The sequence below is a fragment of the Prionailurus bengalensis genome, chromosome B3 (genome assembly GCF_016509475.1).
Source record: "Prionailurus bengalensis isolate Pbe53 chromosome B3, Fcat_Pben_1.1_paternal_pri, whole genome shotgun sequence".
Classification (NCBI taxonomy): domain Eukaryota; kingdom Metazoa; phylum Chordata; class Mammalia; order Carnivora; family Felidae; genus Prionailurus; species Prionailurus bengalensis.
The window spans coordinates 73887284-73914142 of record NC_057355.1 but is presented as its reverse complement, the minus strand read 5'-3'; the positions used below and the strand labels follow the sequence as shown (position 1 = coordinate 73914142).

The following is a 26859-nucleotide window of genomic DNA, read 5'->3' as shown; positions in this document are numbered from 1 at the left end:
CACTTTCCCACGGTAGCCCCACTAGCAGTTCATATGCCCTTCCTGACTTTTTCTTGTTCCTTTAAGAAGTGTAGTTAAAAAAAAATGTAGTTTTCTTCTGTTTTTATTTTTTGTAAAGTTTATTTTGAGAGAGGTAGTTGTTTTGTTTTTAAAATATGGGATCATGGTACACATATAATTCAGTTTGTGCTTTATTCCCAGAATTTACCAGTGACATTTTCTACTTAGGGATCTATTTAAAAAAAAAATTATTTATGTTATTCCATGTTAATGTCAAGGATGTATTGTTTATTTAACAAATCAGTACTCTTAGTGGCCATTTAAGCGGGTTCTAATTTGTTAGTCACACAGGTAATGCGCCAATGAATATCTTATTGTTTATACGAGTTTTTCTGTGGGCCAGATTCTTAAAACCGTCATTTCAATCTACCCTGACTTTTGCTCTGTCTCATAAATAATGTATTTAAACCTATACATTCAGCAAAGCCACTTTGGAGGTCCTGAGAAGCTGATCGGCTATAGCCCCATCCCCCAGGGGCCTCTGTTTTGGAAAAATGCCCTCGTCACCTGAAATCTTGGAGACCCTTCCCACACCCCTAATGTGGAGAAGCTTTGAAATTCTGTCATTTTAAGGGGCACCTTCCCCAGCAGTGGTGGCTGCGGAGTGTGGGCATTTTGTACCAGGTGTAGTTGCTCCCTGAATCAATCCTCTCCAGTCGGCTTTGTGTCCTCTTTTCTCGAGGTTTCTCCACTGTCCCATCTTATTTCTCAGCTTCCTCTCCAGCCTCCCCCCTTTGACTGTTGTGCGGAGTCCTGGGTGTCTCCATGGGGCCCCTTTGTGCTTTGTGCGTCCGTGCTTGTGGCTTGGACTCCTCTTCGTGTATGGGGATGTTTGTCAGGCATGGCAACAATCAGGGAGGGGAGGAGGGCACTGTCTCTTGTTACAAGAAAGAGGCTTTCCCTTGAGGTCTCAGATGTGATCTGTAATGTCTCTTGCGTCATTTACAGTTGACTTACTGGGGAAACTAATTTTAGGATCTGTCAGTCTTGAGGCGCTCTCCAGTGTGGGCATACTGTTATGTATCTTGTGTGGTGTAGGGATTATTCCAAGCAAAATTTCCAAGATGGCTGCATCACTTGAAGTACTAGAATCCAATAATTTTAACCATCTCTGTTGAAATCTCTTTAAAACCAATGATATGTCTGCCTGCCTTCATAACTTGACATTTCTTTTGGTGACTCAGAGTCACCATTACACATCTCAATTCTTATATGACTATGAGGCCTCAGGCCGCTGGGGCGGGGACGAGTGTTGACTTCTTCAGGAGCTTCCAGGGTGCTGGCCTGACTTTAGTTCAGCAGTTTCATTCTTTATGAGTTCCATCTGTGTCATGTCTGACAGCTGTTGTTCCTTGACTCTGGCATTGTGCCTACCTCCATCAGCCACCCCTTTTTAAAAAATGTTTATTTATTTTTGAGACAGAGACAGAGCGTGAGTGAGGGAAGGGCAGAGAGAGAGGGAGACACAGATTCTGAAACAGGCTGCAGGCTCTGAGCTGTCAGCACAGAACCCGATGTGGGGCCCGAACCCATGAACCTTGAGATCGTGACCCGAGCTGAAGTCGGACGCTCAACTGACTGAGCCGCCCAGGCGTCAGTCACCCCTTTTTAATTTGCTGTGTCTAATTGGGGACAGAGATGTCCTCAGACCCTACAGTTGGGTGCACATACACATGCAGGTACACCCTTGTAAGGATATGGGCAGAGTAGCCACAGTTATGATTTGTCTGCAGAGCTCCCCAGTTAATCAAAAGATACAGTTCTGTGCATGGATTTATGGCATATATATAACATAATTCTGATGGAGTGACAGATACACCAGATCTGTGTTTGAGCCTGCGTGACCCTAGGCAGGGTGCAGTAACTGTTTTACTTCTGGGCTACTGTGTGGATGAAGTGAGATTTGGTGGAAACCATAAATCATGACTCAGGTGTAATGTATTGGTGATTATTATGTTTGAAATTATTCTCTTTTGGCTGCTTCCAGGACTTTGTTCTGTCTTTAATTACTTCAGAGGGACCTAGAGATCTGGAAGAAGGTTCAAAAGGGCAACCAAGATTGTAATTAAGAATTTAGGGACATACGATTCATGAGTTTCTTCCTTCAACCATTGTCTAACGAGCACCCAATACATGAACATTCTGTCCATACACTACCTATGCAGTAATATCTTGTTTATCTTAATATCTTGTTTATCTAGCCATAGCCATTCAGGAGAAAGGTAGAGCAAAAGGCCTAGAAGCAGCCAAGAAAGAAATTTTAAACACAATAATCATTAATATGTTACACTTGAGTCATGATTTATGGTTTTCACAGCCTCACTTCATCTGCAGAGTGGCCTGGAAGTAAACCATCCCTGCACTTGCCCAATGTCTTGCCACTACTGAGCCCTCCCTCAGGCACAGGTCTGGTGCCCTTGTCACTCCACCAAAGTTGTCAAATGTATGCCAACAATGTATGCGCAAAGTGAGGACTGAGGCTGAATCTTTGAACTTAGCGAGAATAGGGATTTAATACAGAACTTTCATTCATTCACGGAACATTTAGAGCATTCTCTGCGCTAGATATTCCAATGAATGCTGGGAAGCAAAGAAGAATAAAGTCTGGACTTTGCCATCCAAGAACTCCTAGTCAAGGAGAGAGACAGATAGGTTAACCAATAATTGTCATGCAATGTAGGAAATGTGGTGATAGAGACACTGTAGGAGAAAGCAGGACAATTTTCTTCATTTGGGGAAGAGGGCTTATAGGAGGATGTCACAGAGACCATGATGTCTGAACTGAATTTTGGAAAGATATGGAGCTGTCTCCTAGGACACTTCTCACTGAGGGAACTGCTGTGTGACAAGATGTGGAGGTGCAGACAGGCATGGAATGTTCAGAGAATTCCAGGTGGTTGGTATGGCTGGAATGCAGGGTGGGAGAGGGTGAGAAGGCAGAGACTGGAAACGTAGCCCAAGGCCAGCTCCAAGACTGGTTTATACATTGCCCACACAGGTTAGACTTTATCTGGAAAGTGGGAAGTTGTTGATTGCAAGTGGGGAAGTGAAATTAGATTTGCTTGGAAGAAGAACACTGGTGGCCAGGTGGCGTGTTTTTGGCAAGTGTGAGAATCAGAAGGTAGGCACAGCGGTTTAGGGAGTGGACACCTGAGTCCACTTGAAGGCTGGTGAGCAAAGCCTTTGGACCAGAGATGAGGGGGTGTATAGAAAAGTAGTAATAAGGCAGGGTTTCTAGGACTTCTGGATGGGTGTGTGTGGTGGTGGGGGGCAGTTCTCAGAGGTGATGCTAAGAATTCAAGCTTGGACAGGGGGGCGGTGATGGGGTTTCCATCTGAAATAGGGAAGATGAGCTGAGGGATGAGTAGAGGGGCATCTGGAGCTTCTGCTAGGCTGGTTATTTGGCCTTTCCATGAGCAGCGCCCTCCTTGGGTCATCATGACCTAGAGTCGGTCACTGTCCCATCAACTGAGTCATACTTAAAACAGAGACTGATGTGTATATGATGATGGCAGCCTAGGAATGTACAATGATGAGCATACATCATTAGCATAATTTCTAATGACCAGAAGGTGTGGGTTCACTGTCAAGGCTTCTTAATGCCATAGTCGCTAGGAAACCCATCGAGGAATCAGGGATTGCTCTCAGGGCATGGAATCAGAGCCAAGGGAGAAAGTTTTGACTACTGGAGACAAATTTACTGAACGTGATGGGTTTTATAAAATACGGAGCTGAAAGGTAGAGCAGGACACTCACGGTGTGGTGGAGGAGACAGGAAGTAGTCAATTACACACTTCATATGGGTAAGTGCTGGGAGCGGGTGGGGTGGGCCCTACTCAGGAGATGTCTGTATTCAACGCTGAAGGATGAAATGGCGTCAAGGGGTGGCTGAAGCGCCCACTGGCCGTGGCCTACAAGGCGTGCTCCATCTGACTTCTCTCAGACCTCTCTCCCCCTCACTCTCTCTGTGGAGCTACACCGGCTTTCTTGCTTTTCTTCCAGTTTGCCTGGCCTGTTCCTGCTTTGGGAGTTTTGTACTTTATCATTCCTTCTGCTGAGAAGGCTCTTTCCTCAGATGTCCTCAGAGCTCATCCCCTCAGTCCACTCGGGTCTTTGTACAGACGTTACTTTGCCAGAGACTTCTCCTGTCTCTCATGGTCACTCTCAGTTTCCCATCCTGTTTTGTTTTTCTTGATAGCACCTGTCACCACCTGACATTGTTTACTTGTCTGTTGTCTATCTTTCCCTCTAGAGTGTAAACACCATGAAAGTAAGCACTTTGTTTTGCTCATGGCTGAATATCCAGCATCTAGAACAGTGCCTGGCATCTGCTAGGTACTCAATAAATATGTTGAATGAAGAAGGGGCAAGGACATTCTAGGCACAGGGAAAGGCAATGTAAAGCACAAAGGTGAGAAAAAGAATGGAGTGTGGGGTGCGCGGGGGCGATTGTGGGATGTGAGGGGACAAAAGGAGGCAAGCGGCTAGAACACGACGCTCATGTTCTAGGGAGTTAAGATTTTATTCCACAAGTTAGGAAGCTCTTGTGGCAATCCAGGCAGGAAATGACAAAAGCCCAAATGAGGGCAGTGGCAGCGGGGCTGTGGCTTACTTAGGAGATGACGTCTCCAGGAAAGGATAGATAGGAGAGCAATTTAGGAGGTATAATCAGTATAACCAGTAATACTTATTGGGATGTCTGGTGTAAGAGAGAGAGGTAGGTGATGAGGAAAACACCCACCAGCTTGTAAATGTTGTATCCCAGGGGCTAAGCCTGTCTTAGGATCCACTGTATCCCCAGCAAAGAAACCAAGAGAGGAGCTTGATAACTATTCCTTGGATGAAAAGCTGAGGTTTCTGGTTTGGGCAGTTGGTAGGTGGTGGCATCGTTTACAGGGATGGGGAGGATGGAATCATGTTGAATTTGAAATTTGTAGGATAGGAGGTGGATGTGCCCATTGGAGCTCAGTAAAGAGATGGGGCTGGAGATAGGCAAGTGCTTCGTAAATACTTGTTGAATGTTTATTTTCCCAGCACTGATCATTGTCTTCCTGGAGCTCTCAGTGTGTGGGTGAGCAAATGCGTGTGCGTGAGCATGCTGGGGGCTGGCAGGGTGGGCAACCTAACGCAAGGTTACAATGGATTATAATGAGTGTTGTGATTTCTTAGGCACAGGGAGCCATGGGAGCAGACCTAGGCTAGCCTAGGAGTGTAGAAACTCTGTAAGGAAGTTTAGGCTGACACCTGAATGAGGAATTAACCAAAAGAGGGTGGAGTTGCATCTCAGGCAGCAAGAACAAGAGGTATGAAAACTCTGAAGACAAGAAAGAAGGACGTTTTTGAGACTCCTTTCAGTAAAGGAGCTCAGGGTGGGCTGCAATACTGAGGTTAAGGTAGGAAATGTTGACAGCTGGCCTGCAGAGGTGGGTGGAAATGGTAGGATAGTTTGTTCAGGGCTTTATTAGTTGTAGTTATTGTTCTATAATAAATCATCTAGTGACATAGAATAATAGTCATTTTATTTATTTATTTATTTATTTATGTTTGTTTGTTTGTTTATTTATTTAGGTTTATTTATTTATTTTGAGAGAGAGAGAAACAGCTGGGGAAGGTCAGACAGGGAGAGAGAATCCCAAGCAGGCTCTGTGCTGTCAGCATGGAGCCCGATGCAGGGCTCAAACCTACAAACTGTGAGATCATGACCTGAGCTGAAACCAAGAGTCAGACGCTTAACTGACTGAACCACCCAGGCTCCCCTATTTATTTATTTTAAAGTAATCTCTACACCCAATGTGGGGCTTGAACTCATGACCCCGAGATTAAGAGTTGCATGTTCTGACTGAGCCAGCCAGGTGCCCCACAGCTGTTTTCTTTTATGGTTTCTGTAGCTCAGGAATTTTGGAAGGGGTAACTGGGGCAGTGCTGGCTCAGGGTCTTGTGTGGTGGTAGTCAGATGGTGGCAGGAGCTAGAACGAGGGGATGCTGAATAAGATGGGGGCTAGCTGGGCATCTTTTTCTCTTCGTGTTGTGTTAGATGTGTCTTTCCAAGTGGTCCCTCCATAGGGACTATGTTGAGTCTCCTCACATAATGGCGGCCCCAGAGCAATCAAACTGTTTACTTGGCAGCTGAAGGCTTCCAGAACGGAGTATGTCAGCAACCAGAGTGGAAGCTGTGCCTTTTATGACCTAGCCTCTGAGGTCACAGGGTGTCTTTCCTGCTGAACTCTGTAGGTAGAAACATTCACAGAAGAATATCTCTTCTTAAAAGAAGGGGCACAGACCCTATCTCTTGATGGGCAGAGTGTTACAGTCACATTGTATGAAAAGCATGTGCGTTGGGAAATGTTGTTGAGACATCTTTGGAAAATACAATCTGTTGTACAAACCATATTAAGGAGTTTGGTGGGCTTTCTCCTATGGTAATAAAAAAAAACCTCTGAGAGTAAAGCAGAGAGTGACTTGTGTTGTTTGTGATTAAATTGTAGAATTTGTGATTTTTAGAAAGATTACTCTGACTTCAGTTTGCAGAACTAAAAGCAGGGAGACCACTTAGGAAGCTGTTGCCATGATCCCAATGAGGGAGGATAGGGGCTTGGATTAGAGTCATGGGATGAGAGATGAGGAGACTGGTTAAGACTTAGACACTGATTAGATGGATATGGGTGGAGGTTGAGGATGATAAGATGACCACGTTTCTGTCTCGGGCAACTGGGTGGATGGTGATGCCAGTTACTTACAGGGAGTCAGACTGAAGGAGCAGTAGGTTAAGAGAAATTGATCAGTTTTGGATAGGTTGAATTTGTGTCTGCTGACGTCCAGTAGGTGGTTGTATATTCATATGCATATGAAATTACGGTGGTTGGGCTGGTGATATACTTTCGTGAATCCTTGGTGTAGAGGTGGTCATTGAAATCACAGTAGCAGATGAGATGATCTTGACCGGATGTAGCAAGAGAGGAGGAAAGGGGCGAGGTTAGCATCTCAGGAATGCCAACACTGAAGGATAAATACTCCACAACAAGGAGAAGAAGCGTCCAGAGAGATAAGAGGGAAATGGGAGTTGGTGAGTAAAAGAGAGCAATTTGAGAAGGAGTTGGTGGCCAACGGTGTCCAATCTGCTAAGAGGCCAAGCTAGATAAGGAGGGCGGTTGCTTGGATATATCAACAGGAAGTCACCGTACTCTGGAGAGGGAAATTTCAGGGCAGTGAGGGTAGAGTCAGATTTCAGAGAGATTGTTTATTCATCCAGTGAAACCTGAGTATCTACTATATGCCTACTTCTGGGCGAGGCCTAGGGATCCAGAAGTGACTGTTACTCAGTCTGTCCTCATTTGGCTCCGACTTGATGGTAGAGACACATCAATAAACTATTCTATTGCAGTGTGGTTACTGTGGGGAAAAGCAGAGGCAGCACACCCAAGGGGGATGGGTTTACCCTCAAAAGTAGCCTTTGTTGAGGAACTGTTAAGTAAGATAAGGAATGGAATGCCATTTGGAATTGACAAATAACAGGTCAGGAAAACTGTCCCTCTTCAGTGGAGTGGTAGAGTGGATATTAGTCAAGGGAAAGGAAGGGAATGTAGATATACTTTCCAGAAGACTGATTCTGTAGACAGGAAGTGTGGTTCTTAGAGGGAGGGACCGAGGTTGAGGGAGGGGTTTATGGGGAAGACTTCAGTCCTCCTTAGGCTGGTTTGGGGGTATATTTCTGGAAAAGTTGGATGAAGAATCCATACCCGACAGTCACGTCTTCTCCATGGTTGGGTAGAGTGCTTGGGTCAGCATCTCTCTCCCTTGAACTCATCCCTTTGGGAGGCAGGAATGTGTGGTGGTTAAGAGCATGGAATCAGGTCAAATTATTAGTCTCAGGTTCCTCATCTGTATAATGGAGTCTCTATCTCCTAGAGGCTTGATCTATATTTTTACCATACTTTAATCCTGTTCTGTTCAAACAGTGACCATTTCAGGAAAGCAAATAAATTCTGCTCCCGTCATGGTGGCTTACTGTCCCTCTATAGATATAGTTTTCCTTTAGAACTGCTGATGAACTGCAATGCTAGATAGGCTACTATTGCGAATAGACCTTGAAATCATTTACTGATTATTGCTTAAGTAAGTTTTTTCTATGCGTGGGTGACTTCACTCATTGCTGATTTTATTGCCTGGGTAATCACGTGCTTTCCTCTCTGCCAGGAGTTTGTCCTCCCATCCCCCAACCCCAGCATGAGCCTCCCTGTGCTCAGTCCAGGTAACGGTGGTCCTGGTGCCCACCTGCACCCCCTTCGCTGCCCTAGACTGGATGGGTTGCCTCACAGTGACTTTCACAGCACCCAGTTTTTATTCTTTTTTAAACTATATTTTCTTCAAAAAAAAGTTTTTTTTTAAAATGTTCATTCAGTTTTGAGAGACAGAGAGCAAGCAGGGGAGGAGCAGAGAGAGAGGGAGACACAGAATCCAAAGCAGGCTCCAGGCTGTGAGCTGTCAGCACAGAGCCCGACGCGGGGCTTGAACTCACAGACCGTGAGATCATGACCTGAGCTGAAGTCAGTCGTTTAACCAACTGAGCCACCCAGGCTCAGGGTTTTTCTGTTTTTTAAGTTTATTTACTTTTAGGGAGAGAGAGCTCACACAAAAGTGTGTGAGCAAGGGGTGGGGCAGAGAAGAGAGAGGGAGAGAGAGATTCCCAAGCTGGCTCCATGCTCAGTATGGAGCCCGATGAGGGGCTCAATCCCATGAACTGTGAGATCATGACCTGAGCCGAAATCGAGTCAGACACTTAACCTACTGAGCCACCCAGGCGCCCCATCACCCAGTTCTTATAATTGTCCATGTTCACTTTTCTGTAAAGGCTGAGGACTGGGTCTGTACAAGGCCTGGAGCACAGTCAGTGCTCAGTACATACTTGTTCTCTGGCTGGCTGAATGAATGAATGAATGAATAAAGGAATAAATGAATTAGGAGTTCTGAAAACACCTTGCTGTCCCTCCCGCCAGGGTACTATAAATTGTTACTTTTCCTAACCAGAGAAGTGTGCAGATGGCCCCTCCTAGAGCTGATTATTCTGGCTTTTCAGAGTTCTTAGAGGACTGCCCCAGTTTTCTGCAGCCAGAAGCCCCATCACCCCAGGGGGAGATCATCTCGCTCACAGTCCCACATCCTTGCATACAATAGGGACAGCATGGCGTGCTGCGGTGTATACAAGTTTTGGAGCTGCACACTGCCTGAGTGGCCTCAGTTTTCTCAATTATGAGATAAAGACTGGGGTGCCTGGCTGGTTCAGTCAGAAGAGCATGTGACTCTTGATCTTGGGGTCGTGGGTTCGACTCCCATCTGCGGTGTAGAGATTCCTTGAATAAATAAAACTTAAAAAAAGATAAAGATAATTCACCTACTCTGTCACATTAAGTTAGATGATATCTATGAGAATGCAAGGCACCTAACACTTAACTGTTAGTCACAAATGGTGTGTCCTACTGCAAATTCTATTCAGTCATATGCATCTTATTAATTTCTAAAAACTTTACTTTCCATTCCACCTTTGGATGACTTAAAAGCGGTTTTAGTGTTCCAGGGATCAGAAAGGAGAGCTGAGGGGCGCCTGGGTGGCTCAGTCGGTTGAGTGTCTGACTTTGGGTCAGGTCATGATCTCGCGGTTCGTGAGTTTGAGCCCTGCATCAGGCTCTGTGCTGACAGCTTGGAGCCTGGAGCCTGCTTCTGATTCTGTGTCTCCCTCACTCTCTGACCCTCCCCCTGCTCATGCTGTGTGTGTGTGTCTCTCTCTCTCAAAAATAAAATAAACATTGAAAAAGTTTATTTTTAAAGAAAGGAGAGCTGAGACCCTTCTTCCTCTTTGCCAGACAGGGGAACTTTTCCCTAGGCAGAGTCAGAGCGAGGTGTCCCCAAGTGCAGCCCCACCTGACCGTTCTTTCTTGAAAGCCAGCCTGCTTCGGCCACTGTTAGCCGTGTTGGACGCTTCTGCTCCTGCCTTGTCCTGTCTGTGCTTGCCTGCCCTGTGATCTACGATCTTTGGTCTAGTTTTTTTTTGTTTTTGTTTTGTTTTTGCCTTTCATGAACAGGAGCTCTTACTTCCTGTGTCTTCACAGGAGGTCTGCCCACACTGTGCCAGTCAGCCAGCAGCACATACTCAGGCCCCTCTGGGAACAGACCGCTGGTCTTCGGGGATCAGGTGTGTCCCCGATGCTTGGCCCTAGTGACTTGCACGTAGTAGGTGCTTCAATAAATGGCAGCTGGATGCACGAACAGGAGATGTGGCTCTAGATTTGGCTTGGCGGAGAAGGGCATTGTGTGCCTTTGGCTCTCAGGGTTGGGTGAGGGCTGGGCCCACTGTGGGCTAGGCACGAGGGAGGGCAGAGAGCTCACCCCGGGTCTCCTGGAGCCGCTTGTGGGCTGTAGAGGACTTTGGATCTCTGCGTGTTTGTCTGAGAGCTTGGGCCATGTGTCCTTGTGCAGCTTCTTCTGATACCCGACCACTGACTTCACGTACTTGTGGCTAATGAAGCGGAATAGGCAGATGCTGGGCCCGCAACTGATTTCTGCCCTTCACACTTTCTACTTGGCAGCTAGGTACTTGCTCAGAGGAGTTTTCTCAAGAGCCACTTTAGGTTGGAGGTGAGGAAGCTTCCACTTCACGTCCCACATTCACACACTGCATAGGCTGGAGTCAGAGCCTTGGATTCTTTCTGGGGTAGGGCCGACATGAACTTCGGCACAAACCTTCCTCTGCAGGCAGAGGGTAGAGCTCTGTATTGGTTGGATCCTCAAGGCTCTTCAGGGGTTCACCCTTGGTCTTCTCTTTCTTCTGTTCTTTCTCTCTGACTCAGGAGAGGCTGAGGGGACAGGCTAAAGTAGGCTTGGGAAGGAGCCGGGGAGAGTGGGCCCCCACCCTGGCTGTACATTGGAATCACCTTGGGCTTTAGAAAAATGCTAATGGCCCCTTCCTCTCCCACTTTGTTTCCCCAACCAAATAAATCTGAGCCACTGGTTAGAAGAATGGGAATTGGCTTGGAGAATGAGAACTGGGGAAGTAGAAAAGTTGCTGCTGAGAACTGATAGAGGCCTTGGGCAGAAAGGTTCTCAGTTGTCACTGTCCCTTAGAATTGCCTGGGAAGCCTCAAAAACACGCTGGTGCCTGGGCTCCACCCCAGCGTTTCTGACTTCATTGGCCTAGGTGGGGCCCGAGCGCTGACTTTGTTAAAGCTTGTAAAGCGATGCCAGTGTGCAGCCAGGATAAAGGAGCACCGAGTTAAGGGAAGGGTTTGGGCTTGTTCTGATCAAGGCTGTTCTGTAGGTGATTATTTCGTCTAGTGATTACCTAAGGCAGCACACCCAGAGCAGGCAGATCATGACTCCTCTGGGAAACCCCGTCTTAGACTTCCTGCATCCAGAACTTCTGGAGCCCTGAAACCCTAGGTAACATGCCTCAGGTGATTCTGATGCTCGCTCAAGCTTGGGGTCCCGTTTCTGAGGACCCAAACTGTACCTAGCTGAATAAACCAGTAAGGATCGGACCGATAAGGACTAGCTGGCTTTGAGAAGAGAGCAGATAGTGTGGTTTAATATGAGGACCTCCTGGTACAGACCTCCTGCTTGCTCCCTCAGAGTGGTGCAGAGCCGCGGTGACCAAAACGCTGCCTGGGTTCCAGGGGGCATAGTAGGAAGACTCTGATCCAGTGATCCGTAGGGTTTATGCTCCGTGTGTTGTCTTGCCTGCTGTTCTTACCCATGATGTCTGAGTAATCAAAATGGTCCTGTACCCTGAAAGGTAAAAGAACCTGAGGACCATCTGCTGTCTGAGACCTATTACAGCACCTAGGAAGGGTGGAAGAAACAAACGTCAAGGAAGCCAGGAAGAAAATTTATTTATTTATCTTTAAGCTTATTTGTTTGGACAGAGAAAGAGAGGGAGTATGCATATTGAGAGGCAGAGAGAGAGGTGGGGAGGGAGAATCCCAAGCAGACTCGGGGCTTGATCTCACGAACCGTGAGATCATGACTTGAGCCAAAATCAAGAGTTGGACGCTTAACACACTGAGCCACCCAGGTGCCCTGAAAACATGATATTTAAGGTATAGAGAGTATCCCTGACAACACACAGAAATACAGCAGGTAAATAGAGGAGAGACTTGAACTTTCTGGGTTTAGGTAACACAACTGAGGTTTTTTCAGAAACCTTACATCTGGTCCTTGTGAGGAAAGGGCAGTGGTAAAGTATTCTGGAAACATCTGGGTATTAGCAGGCCTGAGCAAACCAGTGAAGAGTCTCGGCTGCTCCCCAGGGGGTGTGACTCTGACTGCAGGTAGACCAGCCTAATGCAGAGACATGCGGTTTTTCTGGAGCAACCTACCACAAAGAGCTTGCTTGAATCACTTGAACCCACAGATGGCTATCCTTTTGCCATCCCGTGGGATGAATGATGTTACCAGTCAGAGGATACCTGAGGTGTGTCACTGGTGACTCTGAACGTCAAGATAGTGAACTGAGTGGCAGGTGGCATTTTCATCTCTGTTAATTGAAGGCTGTGCATGTGCAAGAGGAAAGAGAACCTAGAGCAGAGTACCTGACTGTAAATGCTAAGATGCCAGGAGGATAAACTCTGGTAAGGGATAGAGCAGATTTCATGGAGATTGGGAGAGATGTGTTTAGTGTGGCTTTAACCTGAAATTGTAAAGGAAAGGAGAAAAATGCACAGATGAAGGTACAAATCTGGGTATTTAAAAAAATGTTTCTTTATTTTGAGAGCGAGAGTGCATGTGTGCAAGTTGGTGGGGGCGGGGCAGAGAGAGAGAGGAAGAGAGAATCCCAAGTAGGCTCCATGCTCAGTGTGGAGCCCAACTCGGGGTTCAATCTCATGAACCATGAGGTCATGACCTGAGCCAAAATCAAGAGTCGGACACTTAACCTACTGAGCCGCCCAGGTACCCCTAAATCTGGGTATTTTAGAGGCTGTGAGGAATCATGTAGAAGGATAAAAGTGGAAAGTTGCTGAGTAGTGCATTTGGAGAAATAGGATAGAAGGTTGGGAATGATGCTTTTGGACTCATAAATGTTAAATAAGGCTAATAAACATTTGCTTTTCGCTAAAATCCGTTTTATTCCATTAGAAGCCGTACCTCTATAAATTTTTTTTTTAAAAGGTTTATCATAAAACACGTCAAACATCCAAAACTAGAGCAAATAATATGATGAACTCCCAGGGTTCAAGCAGCAGCATGAATGATTAATCACCATTGTTTTATCTATACTCCAACCACCCTCTTCACCCCACTAGATTATTTCAAGCCAATCGAAGACATCATACCATTTAACTTGTAAAGGTGTCATTGTGAATCTCCATAAGGATGTTGTTGTTGTTGTTTTATCGTTATTATTAATTTAACATAACCAGGGCAAATGTGGAGTCCTAGTGTGAAAGTGACTATACCTACTCAGAGTTTGTACCTCTCAGAAAAAGAAATGGTGCATTTCCTCAGAAATACACTCTAAAGTTTGGCAAAGAGATGATGGAAAAGTTCAGGGAAAAGAATTTATACTCTAATAGATAGGGATTGAAAAAAAAAAAAAAGACCAGAAGCTTCTCCAAAATGAAATTTTCACCTATTTTATCAGAATTATCTTATTTAGGGCACGCCTGGGTGGTTCAGTCAGTTGAGTATCCAACTCTTGATTTCAGCTCAGGTCATGATCCCAGCATGGTGGGATCGAGCCCTGCATTAGGCTCCATGCTGAGTTTGGAGCCTGCTTCAGATTCTCCCTCTCCCTCTCTCTCTGCCTTTCCTCCCTGCTTGAGCTCTCTCTCTTTCTAAAATAAAATTAAAAAAATTCTCTTATTTAGGAAGAGGAGAATCATGTGAACAAACCAATGTGATTAAACATACTGCTTTTTGATAAGCTGAGATTTTTAGAAACAAGATACATAAGAGATGGGGAGAGGTGGCATAACAAAGATTAAATGCAGGAGTGGCCCAGAGCTGTAAGAAAAGCATCCGAAGGTTGGTGCCCAGCATCAACTAAGATCTGAAGAAGACACTGCGGATGATAAAAAGCTCTAGAAGCAACATACAGAGTGAAAACAGCAAGGGCAGTTAGTTCTGCAATAACAGATGGTAGAGAGAAAGGAGAAGGCCCAGTCCTGTTTTCCTTCTAACTGTATGTAGCAGAACGATTGCTAACCTAGAAAAGGTTCAGTAAAAAACAGATCTAGGCTAACAAAAAAGCAAGACCAAGAGAATTGAGGAGATAGTAATAAAGCATACTGTTGCTTTGTTTTTAAAGTTCATTTATTTTTGATGGGGGTGGGGGAGAAGGGCAGAGAGAGAGAGGGAGAGAGAGAATCCCAAGCAGGCTCCACACTATCAGCACACGGCTCGATGCAGGGCTTGAACTCATGAATTGTGAGATCATGACCTGAGCCGAAACCAAGAGTCGGCTGCTAACTGATTGAGCCCCCCAGGTGCCCCAGTTCAACTTTAATTTTTTAATTTTTTTTAACGTTTTATTTATTTTTGAGACAGGGAGAGACAGAGCATGAATGGGGGAGGGTCAGAGAGAGGCAGACACAGAATCTGAAACAGGCTCCAGGCTCTGAGCTGTCAGCACAGAGCCCGACGCAGGGCTCGAACTCACGGACCGCGAGATCATGACCCGAGCCGAAGTCGGCCGCCCAACCGACTGAGCCACCCAGGTGCCTCTCAACTTTAATTTTTTTATTCAAGTGTAATATAAAAGGAATGGTGCACATGTCGTAAGTGTACAGCTTGATGACTTTTCACACATTTTCACATATGTAACCACCATCCACATCAAAAAACCAGCCCTCTGAACTCCTCTTGTGTTCTTCTCAGTCACTCCCCTTGTCCCCCATGCACACATGAAGGGAAATTACTATTATTCTTAGTAGCATAGATTCATTTTGGCCATTTAATGTAAGTGGATATAAAGGATATGCACTCTTTTTTTTTTTTTTTAGTGTTTATTTTTGAAAGAGAGGGGTGGGGAGGTGGAGAAGCAGAGAGAGAGAGTGATACAGAGAATCTGAAGCAGGCTCCATGCCGTCAGCACAGAGCCTGATGAGGGGGCTCAAACTCACGAACTGTGAGATCACAACCAGAGCCGAAGTCAAGTTGGATGGACGCTTAACCAACTGAGCCACCCAGGCACCCCAGGATATGTATTCTTTTTGTGTCTTTGTTCACTTAATATGTTTGTGAAGTTTATATTTTTATAGTTGTAGATGGATCATATTATTGTTTAATATTCTATGTATTCTAAGTATTTACTTAGTCACTCTACTGTTGATTGGCATTTGGATTGTTTATAATTATTATTTTTTACAATTATTATTATTATTGTTTTTAAGTAAACCTTATGCCCAACATGGGGCTTGAACTCACAACCTTGAGATCAAGAGTCACATGCTCAGGGGCACCTGGCTGGCTAAGCTGGTAGGGCATGCGACTGTCTCCTTTATTTTTTTTAATGCTTGTTTATGTTGAGACAGGGAGAGAGAGCGCGCGAGAGAGAGAGAAACAGCGTGAGCAAGGGAGGGGCAGAGAGAGAGAGAGAGAGAGAGAGAATGAGAATCCCAAGCAGGCTGCATAATCCATGGAGAGCCCCATTCAGGGGTTGATTCCATGACCGTGAGATCATGACTTGAACTGAAATCAAGAGTTGGATGCTTAACTGACTGCGCCACCCAGGCACCCCTGAGCATGTGAGTCTTGATCTTGGGGTTGTGAGTTTGAGCCCCACATTGGGTGTAGAAATTATATTAAAAAAAAAAAAAAAAAGGCAAAGAGGACCTGGGTGGCTCAGTGGGTTAAGCATCCAACTCTTGATTTTGGCTCAGGTCATGATCTCACAGTTTGTGAGATTGAGCCCCACATCAGGCTCTGGGCTGACAGCATGGATCCTGCTTGGGATTCTCTCTCTCCCTCTCCCTGCCCCTCCCTCACTTGCTTGAATGCACATGTGTGCTCTCTCTCAAAATAAATAAAAAACATTAAAAACAATCTTACCAAAAAAAAAAAAAAAAAAAAAAAGAAAGAAAGAAAAAAAAGAGTTGCATACTCTACTGACTGAGCCAGCCAGGAGCCCCAGGTTATTTCTAATTTTTGACTCTTACGTGGTATAGCTATACAAATTCTATAAATGCGTTCTAATTTCATTGAATCATTTGATTGTGTCATTAGATTGCAAGGGCAGAGACACGTTTATACAGATTTCAGAGAAGTTCTTGGCAAATTCTCACAATATTCTTGTTGACAAGGTAGAAAAAGGTGGACTAGATAAAAGAATACTTTGGTGGATTCTTGGTTGATGTTGTAGAATAATGACAGCATACAGGAAGGTCTCTAATGATAGACTACAGGGCTCTGCCTGTCTAGTCAACATTTTCATCAAGACTTCAGGGAGGACCCAGAAGGTATGCTAATCAAATTTGCAGATTTCACAAATTGAAGGCATTTGAACTACTTAATAAAATTAGGAGGGAAAATCCATTTCTAGTAGATGGGAATGATACCTAAAAATTTACAGAGGAAAGTTCCTGGGAATAATTGTTAAGGTCTCCTATTTAGGATTAAAAAAAAAAAAAAATCCCTTTTTTAGGCCCTGAAAGGGGGATAGGGAAAAGCTCATTAGTTTGAGGTGGAGTTGTAGTTGACAGTGAATTCAAACTGAAACCCCATAGTCTGCAACAATGTCTGGAGTGTTCTGTGTGGTCTCATGTTTCCAGGGGCATACTGACAAAGTGAAGTAAATGGAGAGGAGGGAACTCGATGGTGAGTGAGTGATCTGGAAGTGACATTTGTCACACAAGAGGTTGAAGAAACTGGGTTTTTAGCTTCAATGGGGGGAAGTATCAAAAGGGACAGGGTGTTAATGTTTGATAGGAAGGGCCATTATGTAAATGAGGCCATTTATCTGGATTCTGTGTAGTTCCAGAGGAGAGGTCTAGGACTACTGGGTAGAAGTTATGAGGAAGAAGTTTTTGGCTTAGTGGAGGGAAGAGCTATTGATCTCTTTAAAAATGGAATGAGTTGTCTAATAAATAAAGTATTGAGGTTTTATAGTCTCTGGGAATTTGAAGCAGAAAATACACTGAATAGTGGCCAGAGTTTCATGTGTTACATTCTATGTGTTTAAAACTAACGGTGCTGGGAGAATTGTGGGTTTAATGTTCTTTTTTCAGGGACTGTTTAGTGTGGGCATCTAAAGTAAATCTGGGCATCTGATCTGAGTTGGGCCTACAAGCTTTGTTGTTCTGTATCAGTCTATGTGGGTGCTTTCCTGGCTTTTAGTTCTACAGCTGACGCTGGGCCTTAGTGCTAGAACTAGCCTTCTGCTCCAGGAGAGTCCATGCAGTTGGGTTTGATGACCGACAGACCGTTCAGGGGCATCTCTTTAGATGATGATAGGAGTGGCTTCTCCTTCCTCCAGAGCAGGTCAAAGCAGGAAAGGAGCTGCACCTGAGTCACGGGTCCAAGGTGATTTCCAGCCATCTTCTTGTGGACTTGGCCCAGTGTTGGGTGGAGATGGAATTACACCTAGAGGTAGGAGGGTAGGGCATTTCTGTCCTTGAGGTTGGCTTGCAGTTGCCTCCATATTACTATAAGCCTGTGGTCCCCTCCTTTTCCTGCCTCTGAAGCAGGAGGTTGGGCTCCACTTTAAGAACAGTGCACTAGGCTGGGCTTTGGGGTCTCCGGTCAGCTGTATCCGCTGTGGGCGAGGACAAACAGCCCAGTCAGCAGTGCTGCCTGCCATACCCATTTCCTGCTCCCATGGCCAAGAGGCCCTGGAGGAAGCTGGGCTCTGGGGAAGGTGAGGGCCAGCTCTCCTCAGGCAGTTCCCTGCTCCGTTTCCTTCCATAGGATTCCCTTCTTCACTCAACCCGCGTCCCGGTGCTCAGGACGCAGTAGATCAGGGCAAGATGGTGGGTCGGTGGCTGAGAAAGAAGGCTCAGGTGTGGGGGGAGGGAGAAAAACTGGTGGGTAAAAGGAGGGATGCAAATGGATGGATATGGAATTCAAGTAGAGAAGCAGTAGGGATTAAAATGCAAACAATCCATGTATTTTCATTTCAGAATTTGTTGTGGTAAAGGATGATGAGTTGTCTTTTTCCCTGCCCACATGCCTGGACAGAGCTGAGAACAGATGCTGTGGCACAAGGCTGCAGACAGACTCTGAACCTGAATTAGTCCCTGAAGCCGGGTTGGTGGTGTGATTGTGGTTACCCTGAGGGCTAACTATCAGTTTCTGTGATCCCATTCCCTTGTGAATATTGTAGCATCTGTTGTCCCTGGCCTTTCTTTTTATATTTTATTTTATTTCATTTTTACTTTTTTTTTAATTAAAAAAAATTTTTTTAATGTTTATTTATTTTTGAGACAGAGACAGAGTGTGAGTGGGGGAGGGTCAGAGAGAGAGGGAGACACAGAATCTGAAGCAGGCTCCAGGCTCTGAGCTGTCAGCACAGTGCCCGACGTGGGGCTCGAACTCATGGACCGTGAGATCATGACCTGAGCCGAAGTCGGACACTTAACCGACTGAGCCACCCAGGCGCCCCTTATTTTTACTTTTTTAAGTAAACTCTGCACCCACCTTGGGACTCGAACTCATGACCCCAAGATCTAGAGTCATATGCTCTACCAACTGGTAGCCGACCAGGTGCTCCCCTTCCCCCACTTCTGCCCTTTTTTGGTCTCTGGCTGCTGTGTTATTTGTGAAGCAGCAGCAGAGCCTGAGGGTAAGGTGTAGGGGTCACAGGGTGAACAGAAGGGGCGTGAGGGCTGTTGAATGGCTGGAAACTGAAGCCCAGTGGGGAGTGAAGGATGGGTAATTGAACTGGGGAGGATCAACAGAGCTGAGAGATTTGTGGAGGGTGAGATAAAGGCACTTTGGTCATTTTGTAGGGTGCTTGGGAGCCAGTATGCATGTCTTTAATTATTAACCGAGCACTGAGGAGTTACCAGTGTATTTTTGCCCAGCCCTGTGATAAGCTTTGGTTGTTTATTGTCTTGTTTATTAGGCAGAAAGGCAAGTGTTTGTATAGGACTAGAATGCCCCTTCTACTGAAGAGCAGAAAAGAACTTGGGCAGCGAGAATAGGGGTATAAAGGAGGGGGGATGGGGGAGAGAGAGACAGAAGATGAGCTGTTCTTTGAGGTTGGTCTTTCCTGCTTCTCAGGATGAAGATGCTTCTGGGGCAGTGTGGTGAGGCCAGGACACAAGAAAACAGGAGGATTAGGGACATTGAGGGACATGCCACCACCAGAGCTGAGACAGGGAGTATTTCTTCCGTGTCGGTAGCCTGAAACAGGCAAGTCCAGCACTGGACCTCACTTTCTGCAGTTTAAGGCAGGCTGATTCTGATCTTACCCTGGGATCTCTTGGAAGGAACTGTTAAGCCCCTCCTGGTGCTCCAGTTGCTGAGCTGGGAAGGCAGAAGCAGCAAGGTGATTCTCTGCCAGGGTGGGGAAGGCATGCTGCAAGTGCCTGCCTGCCTGCTTAAGAGGCTGGTGGGGGATTGAGAACATTCAGCTGAGTTTCAGAATCATTTCTTTTGACTTTCTTCCCTGTCACATCCTGGGGCTATCGGTCAACTTCACAGCATGTGTGGGCTTCCCTTCTTGAATGTCATCTTCTGAAGTAGTAAACTGAAACTTTTTTTGGGGTAACAGATTTCTCTGAAATTCTGACATAAAGCTAAGGATGCTTTTCTTAGAAAAATGCATATATTTTTGGTGTACATACATAACCATTTACAAGGAATTTCAAGCATTGTGGAAGCTGTAGGTTAAGAACTCTCTAGGGGTGATCCATGGACTTTTCCAAAGCTCATCCAGGTAAAGGGATTGCCTCTACCCCCGAGGTAGAAGGACTTGAGGAATGTTTGTGGGGTTTTTTTTGAATGTTTATTTACATTTTGAGAGTGCAAGTGAGGGAGAGGGGCAGAGGGAGAAAGAGACAGGGAATCTTAAGTAGCAGGCTCCACGCACAGTAGAGTCTGAAATGGGGCTTGATCCCATGACCTTGGGATCAGATAACCTAAGCTGAAATCAAGAGTCAGATGCTCACCCGACAGATCCACCCAGGTGCCCCTGTTTGAGACAGAGAGAGAGAGAGAGAGAGAGAGAATCCCAAGCAGGTTTCTGTGCTGTCAGAGTAGAGCAGAGCCCGATGTGGGGTTTGATCCCATGAACTGTGAGATCATGACCTGTGTGGCTCACTCTTTTGCAATGTCCAGTCAGGAAAAATGCTGTCCCCACTCTATAGGAACCTCAGCTCCAAGAATCTTTCCAAGTACAAAAACAAGTGGCTGAGCTGGCAGGCAGCAGCAGGAAGTCTGGCCCCCATTCTAATCCCTGGCCACATGTTCTGACCTGCTGGGCCAGGCATTGGATAAGTCACAACAGGATCTACCAAGGTTAACAATACCAGAGCGCTGAGTCCTGGAGCCCGTATCAGAAGGTAAAGGGGTGGAAAGCTGGGACAGACCATGACTTTTCGGAGCCAGTAGCGGAAAAACATCACTAATCCTGTACAGCTACCAGTTGCCTCCCACTGCTGTGAGCACTTTTGTATGTAAGCAAATCCAGTTACTTTGTTTTTCCTCTCTTAGTGTAAGTGCTAAGGGTGTGTGTGGTGCTGCCTACACAGATGCTCAGCAGGTGCCTTTGAATGCTAATGGTGAGGACATTCTGGGCAGAGGTGTTGAATACACAGCAGGTCAGAACCCAAACACTTCTTTGGCCAAAGGCTCTGTTTTGATGACTGCTACTGGAAATATTGCTTGAAAGTCTAAGGCTCTCTGGGTGGTAGGGACAGTCCCCAATCAATATTGTTATTATTTTTTCAGGTCTCTTAACCTTCATTAACTGTGCCTATGTCAAGTGGGGAACACTGGTACAAGATATCTTCACCTATGCTAAAGTCTTGGCATTGATCGCCGTCATCATTGCAGGCATTGTTAGACTCGGCCAGGGTAAGACATAATAGTGACTAAGTTTTGTGCAGTTCTTTGAGCCACACTTCTTTAAGTGCCTTTTGTGCATTCTCATTTGCTAGGTACTACTAGTTCCATTTTATTTATTTTTTATTTATTTTATTTTTAATGTTTTTATTTATTTTTGAGACAGAGACAGAGCATGAGCAGAGGCAGATAAAGAGAGGGAGACACAGAATCTGAAGCAGGCTCCAAGCTGTCAGCACAGAGCCTGACACGGGGCTTGAACTCATGGAGTGGGAGATCATGACCTGAGCTGAAGTCGGACGCTCAACCGACTGAGCCACCCAGGCACCCCTACTAGTTCCATTTTATAGATGGGGGAAACTGAGGCTGCAGAATTAAGTATCTTGCCTGAGTCCCTAGCTAGTAAGTTAGTGGAGATTTGTACTGAGATGACCCCAAAGCTGGTCTTGCCAGCTGTTGCAGACTGTTAAGTCCAATGCTGTGGCTGTGATTGTTCTGCCCGTGGAAGTGGGTAAGGGCAGAAATGAAACCCTTGTACCCACTCCTCTCCAGTTTCCAGGTAGGAACACATAGTCTACTACTCTATTGACCTGGGTCTTCTAAGCCCTATCCTTCCTCCATTCTGTACCAGCTGTCTGTGGGGATAGAAAAGGGGTGGGATCGGGTAGCTTACAGGATAGGGCAGAACCACATTACTTAGGTTCTATAGCCCTTCAGTTCTGTCATGGTTTCTTACCCTAGAAAACCACCATGGTCCTTCCTGTCAAGATCCCCATGCTGTTTGTTCCCTGCATTCCAGCCCATCATTGTAGAGGTCTCTCTTCTGTCCCTGTTCTTTTACCACTGCCCTTGCTGCCAACCGTGTTCTAAGCCACTCACTAGCTATTATTGTCCTATTCTTTTATTCCTTTATTGGATCACCTTAAAGTTGAGGGCGAACCACTAATCCTTTTGTCTTTCCATGTTCTCTGGATTCCAGGAGCCTCCACTCACTTTGAGAATTCTTTTGAGGGTTCATCATTTGCAGTGGGGGACATTGCCCTGGCATTGTATTCGGCTCTGTTCTCCTACTCAGGCTGGGACACCCTCAACTATGTTACTGAAGAGATCAAGAATCCTGAGAGGTAGGTATCTCACCATCAATTTTCCACAGCAGTAAGGATATGCTATCATTTATTGAGTTGTGCCCGACAGCATACCACAACCACTGAGACTGATTTTATTGGTTCCACTTTAATAGGTGGGAGGTCTAAAGCCCAAATACCTAGTCCGTAACAGCAGGCCTTTTCACGTCTGCTCATTCATTCCTACATTAATTAAAGCAGGTTCTACCGTGTGTTCATCCATGCTTTCATATGGCTTTTCCTTGATACTCCTCCACCTTTATCCTCAAATAGATAACTTTAGGTCCCAAATGCCCCCAAATGGTCCTATTTCTTTTTTGATCCTTTGCTTTCTCAAATTTATACTGACATAGTGGTATCATGTCAGCATTGAATGCTATTGCTTCATCATTTTTATTCTAAAGTAGTCTGTAGTCATGCAGTGACAAGAGCACTGGACAGGGAGTCAAAGAGCCTGGAGCCTGTCTTTCCACTGATTTGTTGATGACCTTGAGGGAGTCCCCTGCCAACTCTGCCTGCTTCCTTATGTGTAAATTGAGGGGGTTGAATTATATGATCTCCAGAGCCCTTCCTGGATCAAAAATTCAATTATTCTTGGAACTAAGAGTATGAGGGAATGGAGTTTCTGTAAATTTTTAAATCAAAATAATAAACTTTTCTTGGCACACATCCAGTGTTGCAATTCCGGGAGCAGATAACAGAAGCAGGACTGAGCCTGGGTGGTGCTTCCACCTACTGGACAGAAGCTGAATGACTTGAGAATATCCCCCCTCCCCCTCACTGTGAAGAATGCTTATAAATTATAAAGGTCATTGCTTTATTGGTCCAGAGGACCTTGTCCTTGTGTCTTTCTCTTGGCCACTGGTTAGGATGGCACATAAGCTTCTCAAGTTGAGTAAGGGCATGGACATAGTTCCCAGCTTGCTTATGTAGATACATAGTGTTCTTCCCAACAAGAGTCTTATTCTCTGGAGATGTTAGATTTCACAATTTGCCTCCATAATTTCCTCTTAGATTTCTCCACTTTAATACAAATTTCCCAACGTTGACAATCTTGAGAGGGAATCCTGACGTCAAGAAGCTTTGGATGTGAAAACCAAAAAGCCCCTGTTTCCTGTGCTATTATTCTGTGACATAGTTCTGTTAATCCTTTTTCTGCTCAGCCTTTTCTCTAAATGTGATATTCTTTTCCCTTGATGCCCTTTAAGCTCTGAACTCTGAAGAATGAAGTCACGATTGTAGGTAACTTCAAAGGCAAAAGCAGTGGGGCAATGCACAGGAGGCACCACCCCTGGATTGGTGTGGGAGCGTAAGGAATAAAGGAGATGGGGATGTGACTGTGGGACTAATGCATGCATTATTCTATTTGGTCATAGGAACCTACCTCTCTCCATTGGCATTTCCATGCCCATTGTCACCATCATCTACATCTTGACCAATGTGGCTTATTACACTGTGCTAGACATGAGGGACATCCTGGCCAGTGATGCTGTTGCTGTGGTAAAGGATTTTCACTAGCAGAAGGCTGAGGGTGTACTTGTGGGAAAGTGGGTGGTCCTTGAAAGGAATATGCTTAGGGGCGCCTGGCTCAGTTGACGGAGTGTGTGACTCATGATCTCAGGGTTATGGGTTATGAGCCCCATAGGAGGTATAGGGATTACTTAAAATTAAATCTTAAATTTTTTTTTTTTTTTTTTGAGATAGAGTACGAGTGGAGGAGGGCCAGAGAGAGGGAGACACAGAATCTGAAGCAGGCTCCAGGCTGTCAGCAAAGAGCCCAATGCAGGGCTCAAACTCACAAACCGTGAGATCATGACATGTGCCGAAGTCGGATGTTTAACCGACTGAGCCACCCAGGCGCCCCTACCTACTTAAAATTAAATCTTAAAAAAAAAAAAAAAAGTATGCTTACCGTACTGGGCTTACAAAGTCCTGTCACCCTGGTTGTGAATGAAGAGTTAAACAAGGTAGGGGCTATCTGGGGCACGCTTGTCCATGCCTTTCATCCTGTTTAGGTCCTGCTAATGACACTTTTCTGTTCCTTTCCCTTAGACTTTTGCAGACCAGATTTTTGGAATTTTCAATTGGACAATTCCATTGGCAGTTGCATTATCCTGCTTTGGTGGCCTCAATGCCTCCATTGTGGCTGCTTCTAGGTAAGAGTGGTGTCTTTTACAGGGTGTGTGTGTGGGGGGGGTATCGTGAAGAGCTATGGCAGGGAAGAGTAGGACTTACAGGACCCGGAGTGTAGTCACTGCTCCCCAAGTGATAATGATATTAACCCCTTTGTTCTTGTTTCCATCAGCAGCCTCCAGTTCTCACTAATCTCTATAACTGAACTCCATTCCATATTATTCAAACTCTTTTGAAGGAGGGGATGGCAGAAGAAGGGCTATGTGGTATGCGAACCAGCCATACCCAGTGTCCCACAAGTTTCTCAGCCTCTTTCATCTTACCCCAAATAGGCTTTTCTTTGTGGGCTCAAGAGAAGGCCATCTCCCGGATGCTATCTGCATGATTCATGTTGAGCGGTTCACACCGGTACCTGCTCTGCTCTTCAATGTAAGTGACCTCAAATGGGGCTGAAAGCCAGACTATGGGGGAAATGTTAACAGTACACACAACTGTTCTGGCTTCCTCAAAGCTCTAGAGTCTAACAGAAAAACTGCCTTCCATAAAAAATGGTAACCTCCTCTGGTCTAGGATAAGGCATAAAGCATGCTGAATATATTGAGATGAAATGACTGCCAAGATTAGTAAGTACTGTAGTGTTTAAAGGAAGAAATGATCTTCCATGGGGGCAGAAGGTGCATGAGGAAAGACTTCTTGGACAAAGTGCATCTGAAGTGGATTTTTATGTTAGGTAGCAAAAGGTGGAGATGGGCTTTAGGTTAAGAGAAACTGTATAGGTTGGGGGGGGGGACATGTGGCTGGCACAGGTAGTGAAGCATGCAACTCTTGATCTCGGGGTTGTGAGTTCAAGTCCCACACTGGGCATAGGGATTAAAAAAAAGGGCATTAAAAAAACCCCTTGAGTGACAAATGCTGTGAGGAGGAGCTGACTTCTGCTTGTGCCTGCAGGGTATCATGGCACTGATCTACTTGTGTGTGGAGGACATCTTTCAGCTGATTAACTACTACAGCTTCAGCTACTGGTTCTTCGTGGGGCTCTCTATCGTCGGTCAGCTTTATCTGCGCTGGAAGGAGCCTAATCGGCCTCGTCCCCTCAAGGTAATTCACCTCCATCTTACCTTTGCTCCAGGGGATTCTTTCAAGACAGAACCCTCTGCCTAGGATTTGGTGGTGGTAGTGGGTGGAGATGAAGGGGATGGAAGGGCTCAGTGCTGTAGTCTTCACGGGAGAAACTGCTACTGTAGTTGTCTAACATCCGTTGTTTTGTCTTGTGCCCTTCAGCTCAGTCTTTTCTTTCCCATTGTCTTCTGCCTCTGCACCATCTTCCTGGTGGCCGTACCGCTTTACAGTGATACCATCAACTCCCTCATCGGCATTGGCATTGCTCTCTCGGGCTTGCCCTTTTACTTCCTCATCATCAGAGTGCCAGAACACAAGCGACCTCACTGCCTCCGAAGGATTGTGGGTAAGCCTTTGGGTCTTTTTTTAAAGTAGGCTCCACACCCAGTGTGGAGTCCAACGTGGGGGCTTGAACTCCCAACTCTGAAATCAAGACTGGAGCCTAAATCATGAAATTGGATGCTTAACCAACTGGGCCATCCAGCCACCCCTCCCCACCGCCCCAAGCCTCTAGATCTTCGAGTTGGCTTAGCTATTGTGTACGGCCTTTCCACAAATCTCGTCCCAAGTCACCTTTGCCATTGGCTCTTCCTGTTAACACTAAGGCTTAAATGTATTGTCCTCCAGGCCAGCCCTGTTCAGTGCCACTTGAATTGAGCTCAGTTGACCTCTTCTCACTTTTGACTCGCACTTCTCTTTGTAGCATCCACTACATGGTACCTCCAGGTCCTATGTATGTCAGTTGCTGCAGAGATGGATTTGGAAGATGGAAGAGAGATACCCAAGCAACGAGATCCCAAGTCTAACTAAACACCATCTAGAATTCTAAGATGCGGAAAGCGGGGGCCTCTTGTCTCTTGCTGGCTGGAGCCAAGGAAGAGAAAAGGAAAGTACACTTCTTTGTTGAAGCTGCTCAGACCAGGCTTCTGGACAGGTGCCTCCAATTTTTGAACTTGCTTTTTGAGAGATGAAAAGTAATTTATTTGTTTTGCTACACACTGTTCCAGATTTTTTTTTAAAAAGAGACAATATAGCAGACTGTGGTGGGGAGCATGTCAGGTGTGGGCTTGGTTGTACTAGTAGCATATTCCCGTGTGTCAAGATGTTCACTCACTTCTGGGTGTGCCTACCCACTCCTTTCCTTTAAAAGGGCCAATAATGCTCCAAACTTCCTGTCTCCTTTAGAGATAGAGACATGAAACTGTCACAGGTGCTAGACAATAAACGTTATGTTCTAAACTTTGAGTGGCTTCATTTTAGATAGGTGTCTGCTTGTAGTGTTCCTCCTAGCCTAATGAAAACTGTCCCAGTCTTCTGCTTGCCTCTCAAGTCAGCTGTTGGAGGCTGATGAAACCAGTCTCCATGCGAGAGCGCACACCCAAGTTGCTCTAGCAAAATTTTAGGTTGTTAGATATCAACTCCTGTCCTTCGTACT

The 26859-nt window shown here is 45.6% G+C and overlaps 1 protein-coding gene across 3 annotated transcripts in view; it reads left to right on the top strand.

Moving 5' to 3' along the window:
- The window catches only part of SLC7A7 (solute carrier family 7 member 7), a 32264-nt gene extending 5601 nt beyond the window's left edge, over window positions 1–26663 (top strand). For all 3 annotated transcript variants that reach the window (XM_043555750.1, XM_043555751.1, XM_043555752.1), the window contains exons 3-10: window positions 20935–21060; window positions 22028–22172; window positions 23549–23672; window positions 24225–24328; window positions 24638–24734; window positions 25254–25403; window positions 25587–25770; window positions 26128–26663. In XM_043555750.1, coding sequence (XP_043411685.1) covers window positions 20935–21060; window positions 22028–22172; window positions 23549–23672; window positions 24225–24328; window positions 24638–24734; window positions 25254–25403; window positions 25587–25770; window positions 26128–26234 — 1037 coding nt within the window. In that variant the 3' untranslated portion in view covers window positions 26235–26663. The remainder of the gene's footprint in view (window positions 1–20934; window positions 21061–22027; window positions 22173–23548; window positions 23673–24224; window positions 24329–24637; window positions 24735–25253; window positions 25404–25586; window positions 25771–26127) is intronic.
- Window positions 26664–26859: the final 196 nt, after the last annotated feature.